At 37.6% G+C, this 23,919-nt stretch overlaps 1 protein-coding gene across 7 annotated transcripts in view; it reads left to right on the top strand.

Moving 5' to 3' along the window:
• Positions 1-22,884, top strand: part of LOC149543521 (SEC14 cytosolic factor family protein / phosphoglyceride transfer family protein) — a 160,090-nt gene extending 137,206 nt beyond the window's left edge. For 3 of the 7 annotated variants that reach the window (XM_089798314.1, XM_089798313.1, XM_089798315.1), the window contains one exon: positions 21,849-22,884. In XM_089798314.1, the coding sequence (XP_089654440.1) occupies positions 21,849-22,199 (351 nt within the window). In that variant the 3' untranslated portion in view covers positions 22,200-22,884. Of the gene's footprint in view, positions 1-21,827 lie in introns of all 7 variants that reach the window. The other 4 variants (XM_089798316.1, XM_089798317.1, XM_089798311.1 and 1 more) reach the window with 2 other exon arrangements.
• Positions 22,885-23,919: the final 1,035 nt, after the last annotated feature.

The following is a 23,919-nucleotide window of genomic DNA, read 5'->3' as shown; positions in this document are numbered from 1 at the left end:
AGATCTGCGATAATATTTCTAGGAATTGTAGGTGTTAACAAGCCAGCAATTTAATTCCTAAGGCTTGCGGCTTGCTATTGATGTTCAACACTAGCATTTTGAGTGATCAGCGTTTGCATATCGGGCTGGAAGAAGGGCCTGTGACCTGCGTTTGGAAAGGAGGGTCTGCAATTACCACTAACGACATGATTTTCAGTCAGCTCTATACAATTATTTGGGACGACAGGCTTATATATTCGAGTAGATAATCTTTGCATTGTCTTTTTGCAATTATCGAATCAGGTTCCCATTTACTATTTGAAATGTACTGAATTCGCTAAAAAATAGTCATTTGCATTGTCATTTATAATTGCAAAAATAAATTTCAGAATTACATTTTATTTTCCTGGCAAATATGTTCCATTGTTTATATATTCTCAAAAACACTAAAAAAGAAAACACTTGAAAAAATACAAAAAAATCAGAAAACAACAAAATCTACAAAAACAAGCAACTTTGTCATCAGCACAGCAATGGAGTTGAGACATGGTCTTTATAGTGGTATCAGAGTAGTTTCCTGCCATCCCGTGGAGTAGGAAATTCTTTCTTATTCCAAATCTGCAGTAGTGATTGGAGTGATTAGCACTCTTTTTGTTTCCATTTATGGACAGACATAAGAGGCCTGGTAGTTTCGGAAGCTAGCAAAGTAGAGAGGTAGTTTCGGAAGCTAGCAAAGTAGAGAGGAAGATAGCAGGAAAATAAATGCCTTGAGAGAGAGTGTGGAGAAACTTATGCTTCATCAGCAAAGTTTGGCTGAGAGGCTATTGGATCTAGAGACAGGTGATAGGGTAGCTAGGTATATGGTTTCCGCTTGCAGGAGACGAGCATCGAAGATGCAGAGAAGAAGGCTCGAGTTCTGTCCGGTTAGCATTCAAGAGGTAGATGTACCTATGTTCAGTACGACAACCACTAGTCCTATCCATTGTTCTGATGATGGACTTCCCACATGGAGACATGTGGATGTTCCAGCACTATTGGTGGTTAGCAGCACTGAGCTTCAGTAGGTTGAGGATTCCAAAGTTGTTGCTGTAGATAGTACACGTGCTATTGGGGTAGTAGTTACTATTGATTGTTCTAACTCTCTCGAGGTGGGGATTGTTATTGGAGATTTATATGCCAGCTGTCATAGTGTTGCTCCATTATAGGAGGCAGCTGCTCCTTGAGGTGGTACTAATGTATGTATGGAGTCATCCAATTGTGTTATTGGTGATCTGGGTGTTACAATGGAGTTAGCAGATGTTGGATCATGCTCTAACATTATTGATTTGCAACTTGACATTGAGTCGTGTGTACAGAGTGAGGTGATAGCAGTTGAGCATCTATTAGGAGATGTGGATACATATAGTATGGATACCTTTGATGATTTGTTGGATGATGCTATGAGTGTCACTAGGTATGATAAACCTTGCCAGGTATCAAGTGATGACTTTGAGAAGGTTTTGGATGGGTCCAAGGATCAGGATTTACATGGACTTTGTGTTGAGGGGGAAATCGAGTCATATGAGGAGTACGATACAACGAGGGTTTCCACTTCTCTGGAGGAAGTGTTGGTTGAGGTATCGAGTAGTTGTATCTCGGTTGCAGAGGTGTGCGAGGATGATAGCACACATGTTATGAGTAGTATTGATTTAGTTTCCTACCACAATGCAGATAGTGAGGCAGTATGCTTGTAGAGGAGTCAAGAGTTATATAGGCATCATGTGAGTAGTCAGCTGAAGGTGAGTAATAGTAGTCTTTCCCTAGAAGAGATTCATGTGCTTCGAGAGGGTGTCAGGATCTTGAAGCATAATTACTCAATTAGTTGCTGATAAGGATTACCTTATGGAGTGGGGTAACACCTATCATGAGACATTGTTAGGGAAAGAGGTGGTAGAGCTCACCCAGGAGCTTGAGGTGACTGTAGACTCTTTTCAGTGTACTCAGTTGGCTCTTCAGGAGTCGTAGTCATGGTTGGATGAGGTTATCGTGGAGTTGGAGCAGGTACAGTCGGCACCAGCCCCAGACCCTGTTCAATTGCATATTATGGTTAGTGGTGACTTCTCTCTTACGGTTGGTGATGAGGGGCGTGATGATATAGCAGTCACATGCGCCTAGGATATGGGTGTAGTAAGTACAGAGGAGGTGAGAGCATCAGTGGAGACGAGCTCTTGTGGTAATTTGCTTCCTTCTATTGGAAGCGAGTCTATTTCTTCATTTCATACAACTGGTACCATTAGATGGTAGTGCCATTTTTTCAGAGAGATTAGTTGTGGATCGTAGGGGAGCTGGTTGATGCTTCCGCTTATAACTTCTAATGCACTAAGTTGTTCATGGAGTATTTACTTGAGAGTTCAGATTTGCAAGAGGATTCATATAGAGTATTGAGGGTACACTCATTCGGGACTCTCGTGCTACATGACGATTGGTGGGGAAGATTGTAGAGACCTTGGCTACAATGGTTCTCGACACGGATTTTGAGGTTGGGTTTGCTGAGAGGGTTGCCCAAATTCCTGCCAAACTAGTAGTTTGGAGTTAGAGACTGGAGTCATCTCCTGATTCCCAGTTTGATGCTGATGAGCCCTAGATAGAGATTGAGAATTTTTATTGGCATTACACTGTGAGGAGTGCTCATCATTTCTCTTTTGACCCATAGGAAGTGGATTTGGTTTCACATCGATGCGGTTTGGCTCTAGTTTCATACCATCCATTATGGAATGGGTTAGCACCATCTTTTGCAGATGGGATTGATAGCTACAAGTTAGATCACTTGCAGTATGTACACACCTAGGATAGTTTATTTGAGGTTAGAGTTGGTGATTTAGTTACTTATGGTTGTTATCATCTCCACAATGCAGTTGGGTGTGAGTGTTAGTTTGATAGGGACTCAGATGTTGATAGAGTTGGTATTTTAGTTGGATTGACTTCTGATGAGTTATTACTGCCATCAATGCCTACAATCAGTTTCTAAATGATTTTGTCATTAATATCATTTATTTGGGTGTTGATGCTATAGGAGTTGCTTGTACACAACAAGAATAATACGTCATTCTACTCTTGGGATCCAGGTGGACTATGATGTTCATTTTGCTTTGGGATTGCTTGGGGAAAGGCAATCCCAGGGAGGGAGGACTGTAATGTCCCGATTTTCAGCAAGCTCTTGTGATTGGCTTGGTTAGTTCACCATCGCGACCCTCATGAGTTGTCACTGCCCTCGTGAGTTGACAGTGGGATTTGAGGGTCTCGACTGTGGGGTTATAGGCTTTCCAACAACCTATGGTGTGTTTTGGCTTTGTTTGAGGGACTTACTATAGTAAGTCAAATTGTTGGTTTCAATGAACTCAATCGAGTTAGAGGAGTTGAGTGATGCTCTTAGTTTTTGTTTTGGGCTTTTGGTTTGGATTCCAAGAATCTTGGAGGGAGTATCTATTTATAGTAAGTCACCTCGTCAGGTTCATTCATTATCTTTCTTTATCTGGATTATTGTGGTGTTGTCAGATTTTGATTCTGATGCTTCCATAGTAATTTTCGCAAGACAAATCAATTATTATTATTATTCATCTAAATATGTTGAGGTTGATATTTTTATTGGTGTTGTATGTTGGCCACCTCAGTATCATAGCTCGTTGGAACCAGGATGAAAAGTTTTAAATCGTGGGCACAAGAAATAGTGGCCTTGTGTGTCAGAATATTATGTTATGGTGGAAAAGGTCATTTTTGGGAGCCAAAAGCAATTAATAAATTATATTATAATGGAACTTTGTTATATTTTCTTAAGTGGAGTTCATTTGGGAAACTTGTGCCATTTGGAGATTATAAATATGAGCCCATTTGATGAGAAAAGCATCCGATTGAATATTACTTTTCTTTTGTTGTTTTTGTGACAGTTCTGAAGTTTTGAATTTTTGTGCCCGTGCTGAGGTATAAGGGTTTGGGATCTACAACTAAAGTATTGTAGATTCAATTCTGAGAATTATTTCGAGATTGCTTGACAAATTGTGCTGAGGTATTCGATTTTTCATTTCTCCTAACCATTGCTACTATTTTTAAGGAGAGGGTTTTAGTTGACTGAATTTGTGAAGGGAATTGGAGGTATTATTGATACCTACGTCTGCTATTTAGAGCAGAGTAACAAGACTCGCTGGAAGTCAAGTGAGTCGTCCGGGTTGGCGAGTTGAGTTACCTTGATCTGGTAAAAAAAACCCGTAACCCTGACTCACTGGGTCAACTGGGGTGATTCGCCCAACTCTCGAGACTCGCGGATCACCCTTGTAACTTGCGGGTCATGATGTGTGTGACCCAACCGCGGCTGGGCAAATCCGGACTTTAAAAAAAATAAAATTTTGCTTGTTATTTTTCTAATTTTCTTTATGTTTCTTTTACTTATAACCCTAAAAGGGCTTTCATAACACTCTAATGTGAGAAAAAGAAAGAAAGAGAGGAAGAAAGAGAAATAAGGTGTCATTGTTTTGCAACCAGCTGAAAGGAAGAGGAGAAAAGATTGCATTTGTGACATTGGAGCAGCTATATACTTGCATTTAGATCATCAAAGAGTTTATAGGAGCTCTTCTATAACACTTATCAAGTCATTTGAAAGAGGTAAGAGTTGATTTTTTGGATTTAAATTATTTTTTTCAATATGCTTATGGGTTTTTCAGATGAATTTTTACTCTATGTTTATGGATTTTCTTTTACTTTAAATCTTCATAATATACAATGCTTAAATAGTAATTTTTGGTTTAAAATGTCTTATTGCAGCAACCTTGACATTTTGAAAACATTTTCTTCTTTACTCATAATGGCTCCTCCAACTAAAAAACCCAAGCTCTCTAAAGGCAATAGAAAAGATGAGTGTTGGAAGTACATCATAGGCTTTTCGGGTAGAGGTAGAAATCAAACAAAATGCTTATTTTGTAAGACCATTAATAGTGGGGGGATAAATAGATTGAAATACCATATTGTTGGCATATATGGACATGATGTTGAGCCTTGTAAAGTTGCAACTGATGAGGCTAAATGTTTTTGTTATGTTGCCTTAGAAAAATATGAACAAGAAAAGGAATTAAGACAAAAACAATTAGTAGAGTTAGTTCAAATTAGTTCCACTTCCCGTCCACCCTCATCTATTACTGCATCTATATCTAGTTTTACACCCCTAGGTTCAGTAGGTTGTGTTGGAGAAGGTTCTTACCTTCCTCCCTATCATCCTAGTGCTTCTGCTAGTGCTATTGCTTTTACATCTATTCCTGCTAATGGCGCTGCCCTAATAGCAGTACTGACATTACCTTTGATTCTAGAATCAAAAAATCTAGGCTGGATAATTTTTTTGTACCACGTTCTACTCCTGGTGCACAACCTCACTTGAGAGCTTGGGTTGGAATAGGGAGATCCATGAAGCTAGAAAAAGAGCAATTTGCAAGTTTTGGTTTTTTTGCAACATTCCATTCATTGCAGCCAGGTAGTTCATTTATATTTGATTTGTAAAGAACCAAGGTCGACTTCAAAGGAATTACCCGTGACAAGGAACAAGATTGCTTATTTGAACTTCAGGAAAATAAACAGTATAAAGCCAATTCAATTTAAACAATTCTCTTCACGTTTAAGTATTATCGTTTGGTAAGAGAAAACAAAATTAATACAATTGCATTTTCATACTTGTAATATTAGAAGAACCTGGAATAAATTGTAGGGTTGGCTTTGAGCTGGTTGAAGGTGGCTATGAAATCTAGCAGGCAGATCCCAATGCCACCAAAGATTATTGCCCCAGTAGAATTAGTAACAGGCCTGACCCTATGCAGGGGAAAGTCATGCTATATGTGAATTGGCAGCCAATATTATGAACGCCCAACAAAGACATCTGTAGTAGTGGCAGTAATCGTGGGTCAGAATAGTGTGGTTTGACGTTTCACTTCAGTTGACTGTAATTCCAAACAAATTCGCCTTCCTTCTTGGCGTCAAGATTCTAGATGTATCCTAGCAGAGTAGTGAGGCCGACTCGAATTAATTCCAACTTGAAACTAATCTCTGACAATCCCTTAAAATAACAAAATCTCCAGAGCCACAGTGGTACAGTTGGAGAAAGAAGATAATTGTTTACCTCAACACAATTATCAAATGAAAGAACTTAGAAACTTCTTCAAACCCTCATGCAGTCGATATGAGCAAATTAAAAATATTTTCAAGATGATCTTTCCTCAACAAAAAGTTGTATTTATAACACAAATTGAGCCATCTAGCTTCACTCTCACACCTTCCGCTTAAAAAGCAACTTTATAATATAAAGTACTATGCTTATTAAATGTGAATTAAATCATCATTAAGCCAACAAGCTCGCTGATAAAAGACTTCAATAAAGAATCTTAGAGAGATCAAATATCCAGAATCAGAGAACCATCCTGCATGAACTACTCAATCCAAAAATAGCAACTGACCAATAATTACTTACTAAAAATAGTAAGTCCAGCAATAACAATCTCATGACAAAGACCCCCAAAACCAGACATCAGCTCATGAGAGTCGCGATAATTAGGGACATTATAGTCCTCCCTCCCCAAGATTGCTTGTCTTTAAGCAATCGAAGTCCGGAATGTTGTAGAATATCTTCAGGCTCCTAGGTAGCATCCTCATTTGGAAGATTCTGCCACTTAACCAAAAACTCACGAATGGTCCTCTGTCGGAATTGCTTTTCTCTAGTATCAAGTATTGCTTCTAGAATCAACTCCAATCTCCCTTCGTCATCCAACGGAGGCAAAACAGGAGAAGGTCTCACATGATTACCCAAGGCCCCTTTGAGGCGTGAAACATGAAACACGTTATGAACTTTGCTACCATCAGGCAATTGCAACTCATATGCTACCTCACCAACTCGCCGCACAATCCAAAAGGGTCCATAATATCGCGGCTTAAGTTTCTCAGCTCCACTCTTCTTGATTGAAGACTGTCGATACAATTGCAACATCAAGTAGACCATGTACCCTACCTGATAAGTTTGAGTTGTTCTCTTCTGATCAGCATACTGCTTTTTCTGATTCTATGCCTTCTATATATTATCTTTCAAGGTCCTTACTACATCCTAACTGTCCTGTAGAAACTCCCTAACACTCGATACTTTGCTATCACCACATAACAAATCCACAAAACTAGACGTATCATAACCATATAGAGCTCTGAAAGGTGACATCTGTATAGTCATGTGATGAGTAGAATTTTAACAATATTCACACAAGTGAATCCATTTTACCCATGCCTTCTGCTGAGAAGAGACATAATTCCGCAGATAACCCTCAACCCACTTGTTCACTATTTCCGTCTGGCCATCAATCTGCGGATGGTAGCTGGTGCTAGGAGTCAACTCAATCCCACACAATCTAAAATTCTCTTGCCAAAAATGATTCATAAATCTATTGTCATGGTCACTCACAATGGTTTTAGGTAAACCATGTAACCTAAAGATCTCTCTGAAAAATAATTTAGCCAACTACAGAGCTGAATTGGTAGTGATAATAGGGAAGAAATGAGCATACTTTGTGAGTCTATCTACTACCACATATATACAATCCCAGCCTTGGGCCTTAGGCAAGCCCACAATGAAGTCCATGGAGATCCCCTCTCACTTACCTTCGAGAATAGGAAGTGGCTGTAATAAACCAGCAGGGTATGTGTGTTAGTGTTTGTTCTGCTGACAAATCGAACATTCTTGGACATAGTGATGAACATCATCCTTCAACCCCTTCCATGTAAATCTCTCCTGAGCTTGTCTATAAGTCTTGAAAAACCCTGGATGACCAGCCATAGGAGAATCATGGAATGCCCGTAAAATAATCTTACATACCACTGTCTCTGGAATCAGATAAATCCTCCCCTTGTAGATAATCAACTCACCTAAAAGGGAATATCTGTCATCCTGAATACTACCATCCACAATACCTATTGCCCACTAATCCCTGACGTATTCAGCTATAATTAAATGCCTCCAATCCTTTGAAATATCAGAAACTGCACAAAGGTGAGGTTTCCTCGAAAGAGCATCCACAACTACATTTTGAGTCCCCTTGATATAGGAAATATCAAAATCATAAGACTGTAGCTTGCTGACCCATTTCTGCCGCCTTTCATTCAAATCTCTCTATCCCAAGAAATGTCTTAATCTATTATGATCAGTTTTAATGCAGAACTTGCTGCCCACCAAATGCTCCCTGAATTTAGCCAAAGCGTGCATGATAGCTAACATTTCCTTATCATAAATGTTGAAAGTTCTCTTAGGACCCCGCAATTTTCTGCTCTAAAAAACGATGGGATGTCGATCCTAGGATAAAACGACACCAATACCCTCTCCGGAAGCATCATAATGCAAATCGAAAGGCCTGGAGAAATTAGGCAAAGCCAACACTGGACATGAAGTCATAATAGTTTTAAACTTCTCAAAACATTCCTCTGCCTGTGTTGACCACTGGAAAGCACCCTTATAGGTCAAATCTATAAGGTGTGCAACATGTCATGAGAAATCGGCCACAAACCTACGATAAAAGGCACAAAGACCAATAAACCCTCTTAACTAGTGTCAGGGTCTCTAGTGTAGGCCACTCCACAATAGCACGGATCTTATCCAGGTTCATACGAATTGCATCGAAATTGATAATATGCCCTAGATAAAGTAACTCTATTATACCAAGAGCACACTTAGATTCTTTGGCATAAAAGGAGGCTTGATCCAAAATACCCAAAACTGTATCTAGATGAACCACATGATCATCCCAAGTCTTACTATAAATCAGAATGTCGTGCATTTAAATAATAAAAGGAATTAAGGGCAGCGACCAAGTGATCACTCAAGGCTAAAGGGTTTTCGCTCAGTCAGACAGTTAAGTGCATGGAGCAGAAAAGAAGATGTGAAGCAGCGACAAGGCTTTCAAAGTAGTGATCATTGGGTCATAGGCTTGAGAGGTTAAGCATAAAGAAAGACCGCGAAGCAGTGACTAAAGGATTTGCATGGTTGCAAGCAAAAGCATAAAAGGGTAAAAGAGCCTTGCAAAGCCACGAACAACTAAGTAGTCTATAGTGTTCGCCTGGTCGCAACATAAGATTTTTATAAGAAAGTGGCTGTTGAAACCTCGTGATAATTAAAAAGATAGGTACTTTTTGAAAGTGCAAGAAAGATTTTGAAAGGCTGGCAGTACAAGCGCTATAAACCCAGATTGTCATGCTTTTGGAGATTTTGAGAATTCTCATGCATGCTAACTTAAAGACACCATAAATGTTGTTCCCTTGCTTAATTGCTAATAAAGAATTGATGCATTGGATTTCTAATTACAACATTCATAGAATTCAGAGCAAAGAAGATTGAGCGCGAAGATTTTTCAGAGTTCTTAGTTGCAGAAAGAGTGTTTTGAGGAGTTTAATTCAAAAAAGATGGCGCAAGAAGAGGGAAAGATGATTGCTCAAGTCAATGTGGAAGAAAATTTTCAAGATGTTGAGCAGCCTAAGACTAAATTAGCTAGCTTGTATGTTGACGAATGGGTTTATTTTCTCCCAGGATCATCCCATGCACAAACAATGAACTCTCACATTTTCAAGGATGCATACAGTTTTTGTAGGGATGTCATTATGCCAGAGACAAATGGAAATGAGTTGTTTTGGTATTTCTACAATAATAGATTTGAGAAGCCACCAATCTGTAATCCCTGGATCAGGAACCTAGCAAAATTGATTATGCTACAAGTAATAGTTGATGTAGACCTAGTTAAAGCTCTGATCAAGTCCTGTAATCCTACCATGCATGGATTCCATAGGAAAGATATGAGTGTACTTTGCAAATTTGATAAAGAAACTTTTATTGAAGTCTTCGACCTTGGAGGACCAATGACAAGGCCTATTGAGCAAGAGAAAATGAATGAGACCTTCAAGAACCAGAAGAGCTTTTTCACTGGTAAGGTCATGAGAAGGTATATTCCCAAGGCCAAGAAGGAGAAAGGCGAGCTACCAAAGGTGGTAGGTGACTTCATGCCTTTGGATTTTTTCTGCAAATACTTCCAGTACACTGTATTTGGAGTTGATAAGGTGATTGGACTGGATGACTCCATGAATGCTCCTGGGTATATCTTTATAATGGACCTAGACATCCAGGACACACCACAATGCAGGATATGACTTTGTGACACACATAATCAATGTGATGCACAATGAAATTGTTGCTGCTCAGAAGAGAGAAATGGAGAACTTCAAGTTCCACCACTACTCACTATTGATGCACATTATTTTATACAAGAACATAGGGCACATTAGTCCAAATTTCATTGAAGGTATTGAGGAAAATGGAGAGAATTTACCTGTGCAACTCTGGACTCGATTTTGGTAGAGGTTTTATCCTTACTCTAATGCCATTGCTTTTTACAATGATTTTGTATTTCCTATTTCTAATTTGCTAGCTGACATAATAGAGAGGGTTCCTGGGGGGTAAAAATGCTAATAAGGCCTTTTGCATGCCCAAATGGGGATAGAAGACTAAGCCATGATTGGGCTAGTTTGTTTTTTCTTGACAATTTTTCCTTGACAAGGGTCTACAGATGTCCTCAACCCCCTCATGTCTTACCTAGATAAGATATATACCAGAAAGATTGGGGCAATTAGAATTCTTTTGGCAATTTATAATGATGAATAGGGAGTACTTAAATCCCACTGTTAAAAAGGGTTCTTTTGTCCCTAGGAATTCCGAGACATGGGATTTTGTTATAGGGAAGGATGCAACAGAGGAATTAGATGCATGTATGAGTGAATTCATGTTACCTAGGCCCCTGCTAGAACCTATGATCCAAATGATTTGGTCAGGCATGCACTAAAACAAATGAGGAAATACGCTCTCCCAAATAGAAAGCCTTGCTGGGAAGAGGATGTAATAATGAACTGTTTAGAGATAGAGGATTGCAGAAATACGACCACAACATGGAGAGAGATCATGAGGGTGGAAGAAGAAATGAAGAAAGTTGATCCCTCATTCAAAGGCTTTTACCATGAGGAGAGATACTAATGTAGGAGCATCCTGGGTTGCATTGCTATCTTGCTTGTTTTTTGTTTTTTAGTTGTGGCCGAGCTCCTAGTTGTTGCCAAGCTCTTAGTTGTTGTCGAGCTCTTAGTTGTTGCCAAGCTCCTGGTTGCTGCCGAGCTCTTAGTTGTTGTCGAGTTCTCCATTGTTGCCGAGTTTGTAGTTGCTATCGAGTTCATGGTTGATGCCGAGTTCTCTATGGTTGTCGAGTTCATGTTGGTGTGAAGTGGTTGTTGGTGCCGAGCGTTGCTGAGTGCCAGTATTTGTTATGGTCCTTCTTTCATAGAGTTGTTTGTGTCTGATTCCAGTTTGGGCCGACCTTGCGCACTAATTTCGTATATGCATTTAATATTTGTTGAGAGTCGACGTGGCTTGGTTATACATTTAATGTAAGGGTTTATTTAGTTGGTAATTTGTAACAGGCCGACTTGTGGTCGTGCAAGTATTTAAAGGGGTCTTGGACGGAGTCTTAGGATAGAAAGAAGAGTAGAAGTAGGAGTTGGAATGTGAAGATCATCATTGAATTCTGAATTGTAATGTTGGCTACAACCCAGAAGGTCTTACAGTTGGGCATGTATGTTGATGATTTGATGAATCAATAAGGTGTTTTGCTCTTTTATCTCCTTTGGTTGTTGTTCTTTGTGTTGTGTTTCTGCTGTGTTTACTCTTGTAGGTGACTTTGGTAGCTGGGTGTGTCGTTGGCCCTAGTTATCCATTGTCCTCCCTGTGTCGAGTGGTATTAGAGTTTGAGGTTCATCCTTGTGGAGGTTGGATCGTGTAGAACCCTGAGCTGATTTGGTTGTGGGGTAGCAGATCTGAGAATTTGACCTGCAACTTGCAGAGGGTTACGATCTTGGAGGAACCTATAAAGATGTTTCGAGGTAGAGGAAATGCTGACAATGTCGTACTGGATACATTGAGACAAATTGCAATGAGATTAGATGCTATAGAGATAACCCAAATGAGAGGAGCGCATCTTGATGATGTGAGTAATGATGAAGCTATTGCACCAAACCCTAATCCAAAACCTGAAGAAGATCAAGATGAGGCAAGATTCTTGAGAGTATTGTCTAGGGAAAACTCAAAGTCTGCTGTAGAAGTTGTTCATTATGATGGGAAATTGGATACCAATGCTATGTTGGATTGGATCTCTGATATGGAGAAGTTCTTTAAGTATGAAAACACTCCTGATAATAAGCAGGTGAAAATTGCATTTACTAGGTTGAAGGGTCATGCATCACTGTGGTGGGAGCATTTGCAAACTGATAGACAAAAGAGAGCAAAGGGGAAGGTTAGGACTTAGGTGAAAAAGGTGAACAAGGTTAAGAACAAGTTCCTTCCTACTGATTACCAAGTTAGCTTGTTGAGAAAGATGCAAAATTTGAGGTATAGAGACATGACTGTGAAGGAGTATACTAAAGAATTCTATAGATTGGACATCAGATCTAGACATGTAGATGATGATGTTGAGAAAATTGCAAGGTACATAAATGGATTGAGATATGGGATTCAAGATGAAATAAGTTTTGTGAAATTGGAAAGTGTGGAGGAAGCATATCAATATGCCTTGAAAGCTGAGGAGATCTTGACAAAGAAGCATGAACAAAGACAAAGAGGTAGAGGTGGTAGATTCTAAGGAGGTAGAGGTAGATCTTATGGAGAAGGTGGCAGATCTAACAATTTTGTGCAAGATAAGGGAAAATCTGAATGGAGAAATGATAACAAAGGAAAGACAAAGTGGAAAGGTGGTGATTCTTACCGAGGATGAGGTGATTCTTATTCTAGAGGTAGTTTTCGTGGTAATTGTTTTAGATGTTGTAAAGAAGGGCATATATCCTTTGAATGTAGATCCTCTGAAAATGGGCAAGGTAACCGAAATGTTGTGGTTCAAGGAGACACTGAGGGTTCACCTAGTGAACCTGAGGCTAGAGAAAATCTGATGGTGAGAAGAATCTTATGTAATAAGGGAAGTGTTGAAGAACCTGTTCTAAGGAGAAGTCTTTTCAAGACCATATGTACGATGGCTGGAAAATGTTGCAAGGTGATCATTGACGGTGGAAGTTCAACAAATTTGGCATCAGAAGAGCTGGTTACAAAGTTGTAGTTGCAGAGGCTGAAGCATCCTAAACCATATCATGTTTCATGGATCAAATATGAGCATAAGATATTGGTAAGTGAACAATGTATTGTAAATTTCAAGATTGGATATTGTTTTCATGAAGTTTTGTGTAATATTATGCCTATGGATTGTTGCCATATTTTGTTGGGTAGACCTTGTCAATATGATAGATATGTTGTACATGATGGAAGATTGAATCAATATACTCTTTGGGTGAATGGGAGAAAACAAATATTGTTGCCTTTAATTGAAAGTCTAGATGAAGTTAATTGTACTACTGTGAGAATTTGCATGGTTAATGGAAAACAATTTGAAAAAGAAATGAAGAAGAATTAAGTATGTTTTGCTATAATTCCTAGGAAGCCGAGTTGTGCTAGTAGTAGTTGAGTGACAAAAAACAGTGGTGACCGAGTGACAGGTGGTGATGGCCGAGTGGCAGAAACTAGTAGAAGCCAAGTACAAGCGGAAATTGAAAATTTGCTAAATGAATATAAATAAATTGTTGTAGACAATATTCCTGATGTTTTACCGCCAGTAAGAAGTATGTCATTGTATGAATCTGATTACTGGAGCTAGTTTGCTAAATAAAGCACCATATAGATTGACACCTACAGAGAATGAAAAACTTTACAGACAAGTGCATGAGTTGTTGCAAAAAGGTTTGATTAGAGAAAGTTTAAGTCCATGTGTTGTACCTGTTGTATTAGCACCTAAGAAGAATGGAGAATGAAGAATGTGTACTGATTCCAGAGCTATTAAGAAGATCATAGTGAAATATAGGTTTCCTATGCCGAGGATGGATGACATAATGGATTGCTTGAGTGGAGCAAAGTATTTTATCAAGATTGATTTAAAGAGTGGTTATCATCAGAAGGTGATGAATGAAAGACTGCTTTCAAGACAAAAGATAGTTTGTATGAATGGTTGGTAATGCCTTTTGGTTTGACTAATGCACCTAGTACTTTCATGAGGTTGAAGAATGAGGTTCTCAAGAGATTTTTGGGTAGGTTTGTGATTGTCTATTTGGATGATATTAAGATATTCAATAAGACTAAGGAAGAACATCTTGAGCATGTTAGACAAGTATTGCAAAGATTGAAAGAGAAGTTGATGATTAACTTGAAAAGGTGTTCTTTTATGCAAGAGGAGATTGTGTATTTGGGATTTGTGATTTCAGCTGATGGTTTGAGAATGGACCCTAAGAAGGTTAAAACAATTTTGGAATGGCCTACACCTGAGAATGTGGGTAAGGTAAGATGATTTCATTGTTTGGTTAGTTTTTACCATAAGTTTATAAAGAATTTTAGTTCTGTTTGTAATGCTATGACTGAGACAATGAGAGGAGACAAAAAGGATTTCAAGTGGACACATGGAGTTAATAACAGTTTTAAGACTTTGAAACAAAAGGTTGTTGAGTTACTTGTATTGGCTTTGCTTAGTTTCAATAAGGTATTTCAAGTTGAATGTGATGCAAGTGATAGTGAAATAGGAGTTGTTTTGAGTCAAGAAGGTAAACTTGTTGCTTTCTTTAATGAAAAGTGAATGATACTAGAAGGAAGTATTTTGTGTATGATCAAGAGTTTTATGCAATTTTTCAAGCCTTGAAGAAGTGGAGACATTATTTGATTCCTCAGGAGTTTGTGTTGTATACTGATCATAAAGCTTTACAGTACTTGGGAAGTCAACATAAATTGAATCAGAGACATATGAAGTGGGTTGAGTACTTGCAAAGTTTCACATTTGTGATTAAGCATAAAAGTGGAATCACTAATCGAGTTGCTAATACATTAAGCAAAAGACGTTCTTTGTTGACCGAGATGAAGGTTGAAGTTCTTGGTTTTGATGAGATGGAGTTGTATCATACTAATCCTGATTTTTCTGAGGCGTGGAGAGAGTGCAGAGCACCAAATCTATCAGATCACATGAGTAAGTATGATGAGTATTTCATTCAAGAAGTTATGTTGTTCAAAGGAATTGAATTGTGTCCCTAAAAGTGATATGAGAGTTAATTTGATTAAGGAAAAACATAGTGGTGGATTGGCTGGACATTTTGGAATTGATAAGACATTGAGTTTGTCAAAAGAGAAGTATTATTGGCCACAGATATATAAGAATGTTCAGAAATTTATAAAGAGTTGTGGAGTTTGTCAAGTTGCAAAAGGAGTAAATCAGAATGTTGGTTTGTATACACCTATTTTTTGTTCCTGAGAAACCTTGGAGTGACATTAGTATGGATTTTGTTCTTGGATTACCTAAGACAACAAAGGGGTATGATTCTATATTTGTTGTTGTGAATAGATTTTCGAAGATGGCTCATTTTATGCCATGTAAGAAGACATCAGATGCCGAGCATGTTGCTGAGATTTTCTTCAAAGAGATTGTTAGATTGCATGGATTACTAAGAAGTATTATTTCTGAAAGAGACAGTAAATTTGTTGGTTATTTTTGGAAGACTTTGTGGAAGAAGATGGATACCAAATTGAAGTTTAGTTCTACATTCCATCCACAGACAAATGGACAAACAAAGGTTGTGAATAGAACCTTGGGTAGCTTGCTGAGATGTTTACTTGGAGATAAATCACATAATTGGGAGTTTGTGTTGACACAAGCTGAGTTTGCATATAATAATTCTGTGAATAGGAGTACATAGAAGATACCTTTTGAGATTGTTAATGAAGTGCTACCTAGAGGAATATCTCAATTGAGGGATGTTGCTTGTGAAGAAAGAGAAGTGTTGCAGGGGTAGAATTTGTTGATTTTATGGATTCTTTGCATAAGTGAAGTTGAGGTTGGAACAAAGTAATCAGAAGTATAAGGAGAATGTTAATAAGTCTAGAAGACATCATGATTTTGAAGTTGGTGATGAGGTGATGGTTCGTTTAAAGAAAGACAAATTTCCTAGTGGAACATACAGTAAGTTGAAGATGAAGAAGTTTGGACCTTGCAATAACTAAAAAAGACAGTGGTAATGCTTATAAAGTTGAGTTACCTGATGACATGGATATATCTCCTATATTCAATGTTGTTGACTTGTATAAGTACCATGAGTCAGATGATAAAGTTGCTATAACAAATGATTATCCTAAGAAGTAGATTGAAGAGGTTGAACAGGTTTTGAATCAAAGAGTTGGTAAAAGCACAAGAGATAAAGATTACTACGAGCATTTGGTAAAGTGGAAGAACATACCAGTTGAAGATGCTACATGGATATCTCAATCTAAGTTGGATTCAACATAGGTTGTGACACTTGCATGATTCAAGAGAATCATTTCTTTCAACCCCTATTGTTTGATGCAGGACCATCCTGAGTTGCATTGCTATCCTTATTTCTTGTTTCTTAGTTGTTGCAGAGCTCCTAGTTGTTGTCGAGTTCTGTATTCCTGCCGAGTTCTCTATATGTGTTGAGTTTGTAGTTGCTGTCGAGTTTGTGGTTGATGTCGAGTTCTTTGTGGTTGCTGAGTTCGTGTTGGTGTTGAGTGCTTGTTGGTGCCAAGCTTGTATATGTGTCGACTGTTGTCGAGTGCCAATATTTGTTTTGGTCCTTCTTTGACGAAGCTGTTTGTGTTTGGTTTTAGTTTGGGCCAACCTTGCATGTTAATTTCGTATGTGCATTTAATATTTGTTGAGAGCCCACTTGTGGCCGTGCAAGTATTTAAAGGGGTCTTGGGTAGAGTCTTAGGATAGAAGGAAGAGTAGAAGTAGGAGTTGGAATGTGAAGATAGTCATTGAAGTCTAAATTGCAATGTTGGCTGTAACATAGAAGGCTTTGCAACTAGGCATGTATGTTGATGATTTGATGAATCAATAAAGTGTTTTGCTCGTCTATCTCCTTTGGTTGATTTTCTTTGTGTTGTGTTTCTGCTGTGTTTACTCTTGCACGTGACTTTGGTAGCTGGGTGTGCCTTTGGCCCTAGTTATCCATCGTCCTCCCTGCATCAAATACCTAGATAGGTACAACAAGTGCCTGGACAATTTTGATAGCATAATGTCCCAAGTGCCTACAGAAATAAGGGACAGAGTAGAGCCCCAATCCCCACAACAGGAGGATGTGATTGAGATAGAGGTTGAGGATGATCAACCTGAAATTTCATTATGGGCCAAGGGAGGCAAGAAAAAGCAGAAACTAATAGAGATCCCAAATCAGGCCAAGTAGAAGGCATTGCAGATACTGCCAAGGGGCACACAATAATTTGATAACATCAGGCATAATTTCTTAATCAGGCAGGCCTACCAAAATGAAAGAATCCCAAATAAAACTAATCTTCAAATAAGAATGCTGGATGAAAGGATAGTCCAAGCTTAGGAATTTATGAAGGATGATGATTTCATAAATTCAGAGGAATTCAAGTCATTCTTGTTTAAAGTTAAACAAAATGAACTTACATTGCAACTACAACCAAGAGATTCACTTGAGAAGACAACTGAACTGGTGCAAAAGTTGCAGGAATATGACCCAAGCAGTGAGACTCTCATTGTGGATGAGGCTAGGGAGCTAGTTCAAAGAAGCGGAATGCTACTTTTCCTAGGATGGGAGCTTAGCTCATCTTTCATGCTTGACCAGATTAGGAGGCAGGACAAATCAGTCTCAGTTGAGGAGACAAACATTGTTGGAGAGTTGCAAGGGTCAGGGTTCAATGTAGACACCAGGACCATGGCTGTATAGACTATGGCCCCTGAGTCAGACAAGCCAACTCTCATGGAGGTAAGAGATTCACCCCAGGGAAATGTGATATTTTGGAATGTGACTACTGTTTCAAGTGACTATATTCACAACTTGATCAATACTGCATCGTTAATGAGGAAATACAAAATGTATATGCTTGAAGAGCAGCTTACCAAACATACAGCATATCCATTGATGCAAGAAAGAAATATGAGGAACTCAAGAAGACATATGTGCTAGAACAGAGAATGGCTGCCCTTGAAGATGAGGTGAAGAATTTGAGGAATGTGACCAGGCTTATTAGAGAGGTTATTAGAGAGGTCATAGATCAGGAAACCCAAACTGAGGCTGATGCAGCAGATGTGGTTGTGAGTCAGCAGATGGAAGTTGACGAATTGATGCTGAAAAGGAGGTAGAGATCAGAACAATTCAGAATTTGTTGATCCATAAGATAGGCTCCTTGAAGTACTCCTCACAGAATGTGCATAACAGTTATATTGCTTTGTAGGGAGCTGAATATCAATGCTCAGAAGCATTATCTTTGTTGTTCCCTTTATTTACAACATGGGGGCCATATACACAATTTTTTGATAGCCTTGTACTAATGTTGCCATAGAAAAAGGAGTTACCTAAGGGAGCAATTATCTCTGATAGAAAATTGATTAGAGTTAAAGAGTTAAATGGTTTTTTCTCGGGGAAGTTACAATTGGTCCAAAATAAAATGAAGACAATTGCTATAGGGACCCCAAATTTTGTGCCTATTATAGTTGATGAAAGTGGAAACGTGAAGGAATGGCAGGAGTGGTCTTCCTCTTTTCATGGCATTTTGAGACATGCAAGGTTTGTTGCATATTGCAATAATGAAACAAATGTCACAATGGTGTATGGCACGATTGATCTATTATACAAAATTGAAACAAAAATGGGAAAGGTTACTATGGAGGTAAAGGCAATAATAGATGAAAAATGGAGCAGGTGCCTTGATGAGCTAAATACAATTAGAGATGCCACCTAGCCGGATATTGATACTGACATTGCCATCTGTGAGATCATATTTGGGACTAAGCCTTACCATCTGGAGATAGCGACTGAGCATGTAGCAAAGTCAAAGAACTTCAAGAGGGACGACAACTCCCTGATAGAGACACCTTATCTTTGCGGTTCACCTGCTATGGGTGTGCTCCTATTACAAATCGCAGAGTTGATCCTGAACATCGAACTAACAACTGCTCAAATTTTGGCTACATCCAATATTCTGTTTGTAACTTTTTTGTCTCATGTGCAAAAGTTTTGTAACTGGATTTTGAGCACGTGTCCTACCATCTGAAGCTTGTTGCAATCCTTGTTTCTATAAAAAGGATTTCCAAGATGTGGAGTGATGGTCCAAATTCTGTTTTCTTTTAGTGATAATGCTATTTTGTAGTCAGTCCAATTTCTTGTTTTGATTTTATGTTGTTTCAAGTTTGTATCTCAAGAACGTGGTGAATGAATGAAGGAGATACTAGTCAAATCCTGAGTTATTTTTTGAGTCTTGTATAAGATAAATGTATCATTCTCAAGAAGATTAATACAAAAAGGGGAATTACTAAATATCTGTCCTTAATTTTTGTCTCCATTTTCATATATTTGTCATTGAGGTTAAATGAACAAAGTTCATTTCATTTAATGCAGCTTGGATAGGTTGTATATTAATTCATTGTTGTTTTTAATTCAAGCAATTAAGTAAGTGCTTCTGTGAGTTGATAGGGTTTCTAGGTATATGGAGGGGATATTATAAGAATGGGATTTAGGGTTAACAATTGATATATTTGGTTGCAAGTCAATTAAATAGATCAAAATTTACTGATATGACTCTGTGTAACAATGGATAAGGCACTGGTCACGAGTTGAAGCAATCATTTAATAGCACAAATAACATTTTAAATCAAATCAATATCTAAAGTTTGTGACAAAGAATTATATGTTGGTCATTCACTTATTGTAATAGCTTTTGAGTTTGTAGTTAGCTGCTATAATTCAACAGTTGTTTTCAATTCCAAGAAGATTAAGAGACCAAATCTGTTTTAAGGGATGTGTAGTGTGAAAATATGCAGAGATGTTGAAATCCTTAGGTAAACCCGCCTTGGTTAGCAGAGCCTAAAGTGTAGGAAGCACTATTGCTTCGTTAGTTGGTTCAGATCCAAATAGGTTTTGCTGCAAATGGGAAGTAGCTAATCCCTAGGTATCTCCTTATGTGGTATTCTGGTTTTGTTTTAAATCTGTAGATTTAAACACCAACACCCTCATTTGCAGCCTATAAACTTAAAAAGCACAATCTGAAAATAAAGTACAACGAGATTAAGCTTGCATGCAAAGTGTCTGAAGAAACGTCAAACATCTGAGAAGTAAAGAAAATTGGTGTTTGTCAAGTTGGTACCAGCAGGGGTTATTACAATCAAAACCCATTGTTCTAATGGATGAATAGTATCAAACCACCTTAATTGAAGGTCACGAAGGTTTGGGAAGCATAGAGTCCTGGTTGGTACAGTGAATGTGGTAGTTGTTAGTTAGAAGGTGCAATTTGCCAATAGGGGCTTCGAATTGGAAACTCATTGTTAGGCTTGCTAGTGAGAAACCTTGGGAAGGTAAGCCAGGGCCTTAGGGTGTCCTTGGGAAGGCCCTTAGAATCTAACCATTGGATGGTTGAATGAACAAACTGAATATTGGAACCTTGTTTTGAGTCTAGCACAATGTGCTCTGCATCAATGAGGCGTGCCAAGCTTAGAATAACAAAGGTCTAAATATTGTGACTATGAATTTCCATAGCAGTGCAAGTATAACAAGAGGCACTTTTAGTTGTTCTAAAGTAAGTGGCATCACTAAAGAAATTCAGTTATTAAAAGTAAAAGTGCTAGCACATGGTAATGGTCTTCTATGCTATATTTTTTGACTTTTGAAAAGAAACATTTTAAATTGATTCTTAAGTGAAAATTAAATTTTCATAACAGTAAACTTTTATTCCTAAGGTCATATTGAAGCAAAACAATCAATTTTAATAAGAATTAGAGGAGATTTTGTTTTGAAAAGTAAACAAAACTTAGATGTTAAGATTTAATGAGACATTGCCAAATACCACATTGAAGATACTTTTATATCTGTTTTATTGTTCAAATCCTTTAGTAACAATCTGCTAGGAGTTATCAAGTTGTTAAAATTTATGGAAAATATAAAACGTGATCATTTCATCATCTATAGGGACAAGAAATTGTGAATAATGGTAGAAGTTTTAATAGCATGATTCCAATGTTTTCTCGAACTAGATTATACATGAAGATTGATATTGGGCAGATTGACCCTATTCCCGTCATAAGTACAATTGCAATATAACAGGCATCCAATTGGATATTTAATTCTACCAGTGCTTTGAGGTTGACTCTTTCTTTCCACAAAGGCATGTTATAGACCTAATAAAATATAAAGTTGTCATTACCAAGAGAAATGACTCCTCATCTTAAGGACATTTCCCATTGAATGTGTGCCTTGATCCATATGTACTTTTATAATTTTATTCTATACTCAATATGAATAAACTTTATTTAGTTTGCAATTACCCTGTATCTGAGATGCTTTGTGCTCCTCATTATAGAAGTTTGTTCATAAACTCGATTTTTCATTGGAAACTGTAAATTTGGGAAATCGTTTTGAATAATGGCACAAGATGAATGTTACTGTATGTAAAGTGAATTTCAGCTATGGTAACAATGTTAGATTTCTTAACTAATAATTGCAAATTCTTATTTATGGAACTCCTGCAGCACTTGTTTTTCTAACTAAACCTTTAGACTGACCTATACACATGCACATGCTTTTGCATAAGCTCTGTACTTATTATGTTGTACATAAAGAATGCCCTAGCATCAAGAATGAAAATAAGATCTTTTTTGGTTGCATTCAATAGGTAAGAAACATGACATATTTCATATTTGTTCTTCTGCATCTTGTGTCTGGAGCAGTCAGTTGACTCTTTTTTTCAGGTTTTGAAGCCTGCTACACATGAGAAGCTACACATTCTTGGAGATGACTACCCAAGGATACTGTCTGAATATCTTGAGTTGGTCCCCTTGTTCTTAGGTGGTGATTGTAGATGTACATGCTGTACCAGAGTCTGCTTTAATGAAGACAAGGATATAGTTACGAACAGGAAAGCATCACTTCGCAGAACTGATGAGGTGGAGATTGAAGGAACTTCCTATGACAACGAAACCTCACAAGAACTTGGCAGTCACATTTTAAGGGCAATCATAGTGGCTTTCCTAATGTTTTGGGTATTGGTTGCTACACTTGCAGGATTTAATGAATCGGACGAACAGAATCTTTCAGCTTGATAACATCTATCCAACCATTTAAGTTTAAATTAGTTTCAGTATGCTTTTCAGGATGGTAAATCTTAAGGGCAATTGTTAAAGAGACATCCAGATCTCACAAATATCATCATTAAAGTCCTACCTGTTCCAAGCTTTTTCTGTTGTCATCTTTAAGTAGCAATTTCAGGTTTGGAAGAATTATTTGTTCTTACCAACTATTCCATGTTAAGAAAACGGTCAAATTTGGTGGCATTTATGGTAACGAATCACACCATGTGAGAAAGCTATTCTTTTTATCGTTGAAATATCGCCAATAATGAATCTAGTACAATCGCTTAGCCAAGAATATAAAACTTGCTATGAAGAGAAAATATCTGTATGGAATGGGGTTGTTCACATAGGCTGAAATCTTGCAAATTAATTGATCAGGATAATCAGTTGTCTGCTATATGTAAATTTTGGCCACAATAAGCAAGCAGGCTTGTGGTGAAGACGAAGAATATCAGAAAAAAATAGCAAAGTTTGGTACTCCTGCTTGGAGGTTTTTTGTTTTTCGGAGTTTGCAAGCTTGCTTTGAGTCATGATGAAAAGAATATCTAACAAGCTTGTTAAACAATGTGCACCAAATATACTTAAGCTCCATTTGTACTTGGCCCATGGTGGAACGTACTCAGATTTGAGTTCGAATTTCAATTTTCTTTTCTAACTATGTGCAAAATAAATTCTCACTACGTTGTTATTTGATCATGATAATATTAAGCTTATAGTATTGGCACTTCCTGAATATAACCAATGTATCATATTTTGCTTGGTTAGTAAAGATTATGGGGTAAAAGGGATAGGAGGGGTTAACAAGATGATATTGTGCGAGATTAGTAATAAGCTCTATTTAACTTGAGCTATACCTGTTTCTTGACAACATACAATTTTTTTAAAGCTAAACGTTTCTTATTTATTAAGAGGTTTGGGGTAAAAGGGAAGGATGGGTTTACATGATAATATTGTGAGATTAATAATAAGCTCTATTAAATTTAATAGAAGCTATACCAGTTTCTTTTGAAAATTACTTCTTAAAAATTCACCGATTATTAAGCTACACAGGGAACTAGTAGTAAACTAGCTAAATAGTTCTAGTACAAGTTAAGCTAATTAGCTAATTATGTATCTTATTTTTCTAGGTAACTTAGCATTCTGTGGAAGTTAAATGGCATTTATAAATCATGTTACACAGAACAAGTCATAATACTTGTAATAGATGGAGGTATGCTAAGATTGATTAGTTGCACCAATGCCTTAATACTGATTAATGGGTTTAACGGTTCATCATATTAGAAGAAATACAATAATGCCCGTACAATCATTAATGAGGGCACTAATAATAGACAGCTTATAACTCGATCACTTTTACGTGTTTGTTCAGTTTCGTTGCTCTCAAAATGGTTACCATCATCTAGATGGAAGTCAACCATTTGCTATAACAAAAATGGCTTGGTCTCATCTACCAAATAAGACTGAAGATGTTGTAATAGAATAGGAATTCCTCTGGTACGTGTCTGTCATATAAACATGTTCTATGATCTGATGTAGTCGTTGGAATGTAATTTGTTACTAGACAAAAACATCGTCTACATGATCATATTGCGCTACAACATATTTCTCATAGTAGTGAGCACTAACAACTAGCTTCTAACTTGAAATCTTCACGGACTATGGGTATCTTATAGATGAAAATAAGCTTACA

Source organism: Cupressus sempervirens, chromosome 8 (assembly GCF_028749045.1).
Source record: "Cupressus sempervirens isolate cs-2001-9-10 chromosome 8, ASM2874904v1, whole genome shotgun sequence".
Lineage (NCBI taxonomy): Eukaryota > Viridiplantae > Streptophyta > Pinopsida > Cupressales > Cupressaceae > Cupressus > Cupressus sempervirens.
This window is presented reverse-complemented; position numbering and strand designations above follow the sequence as displayed.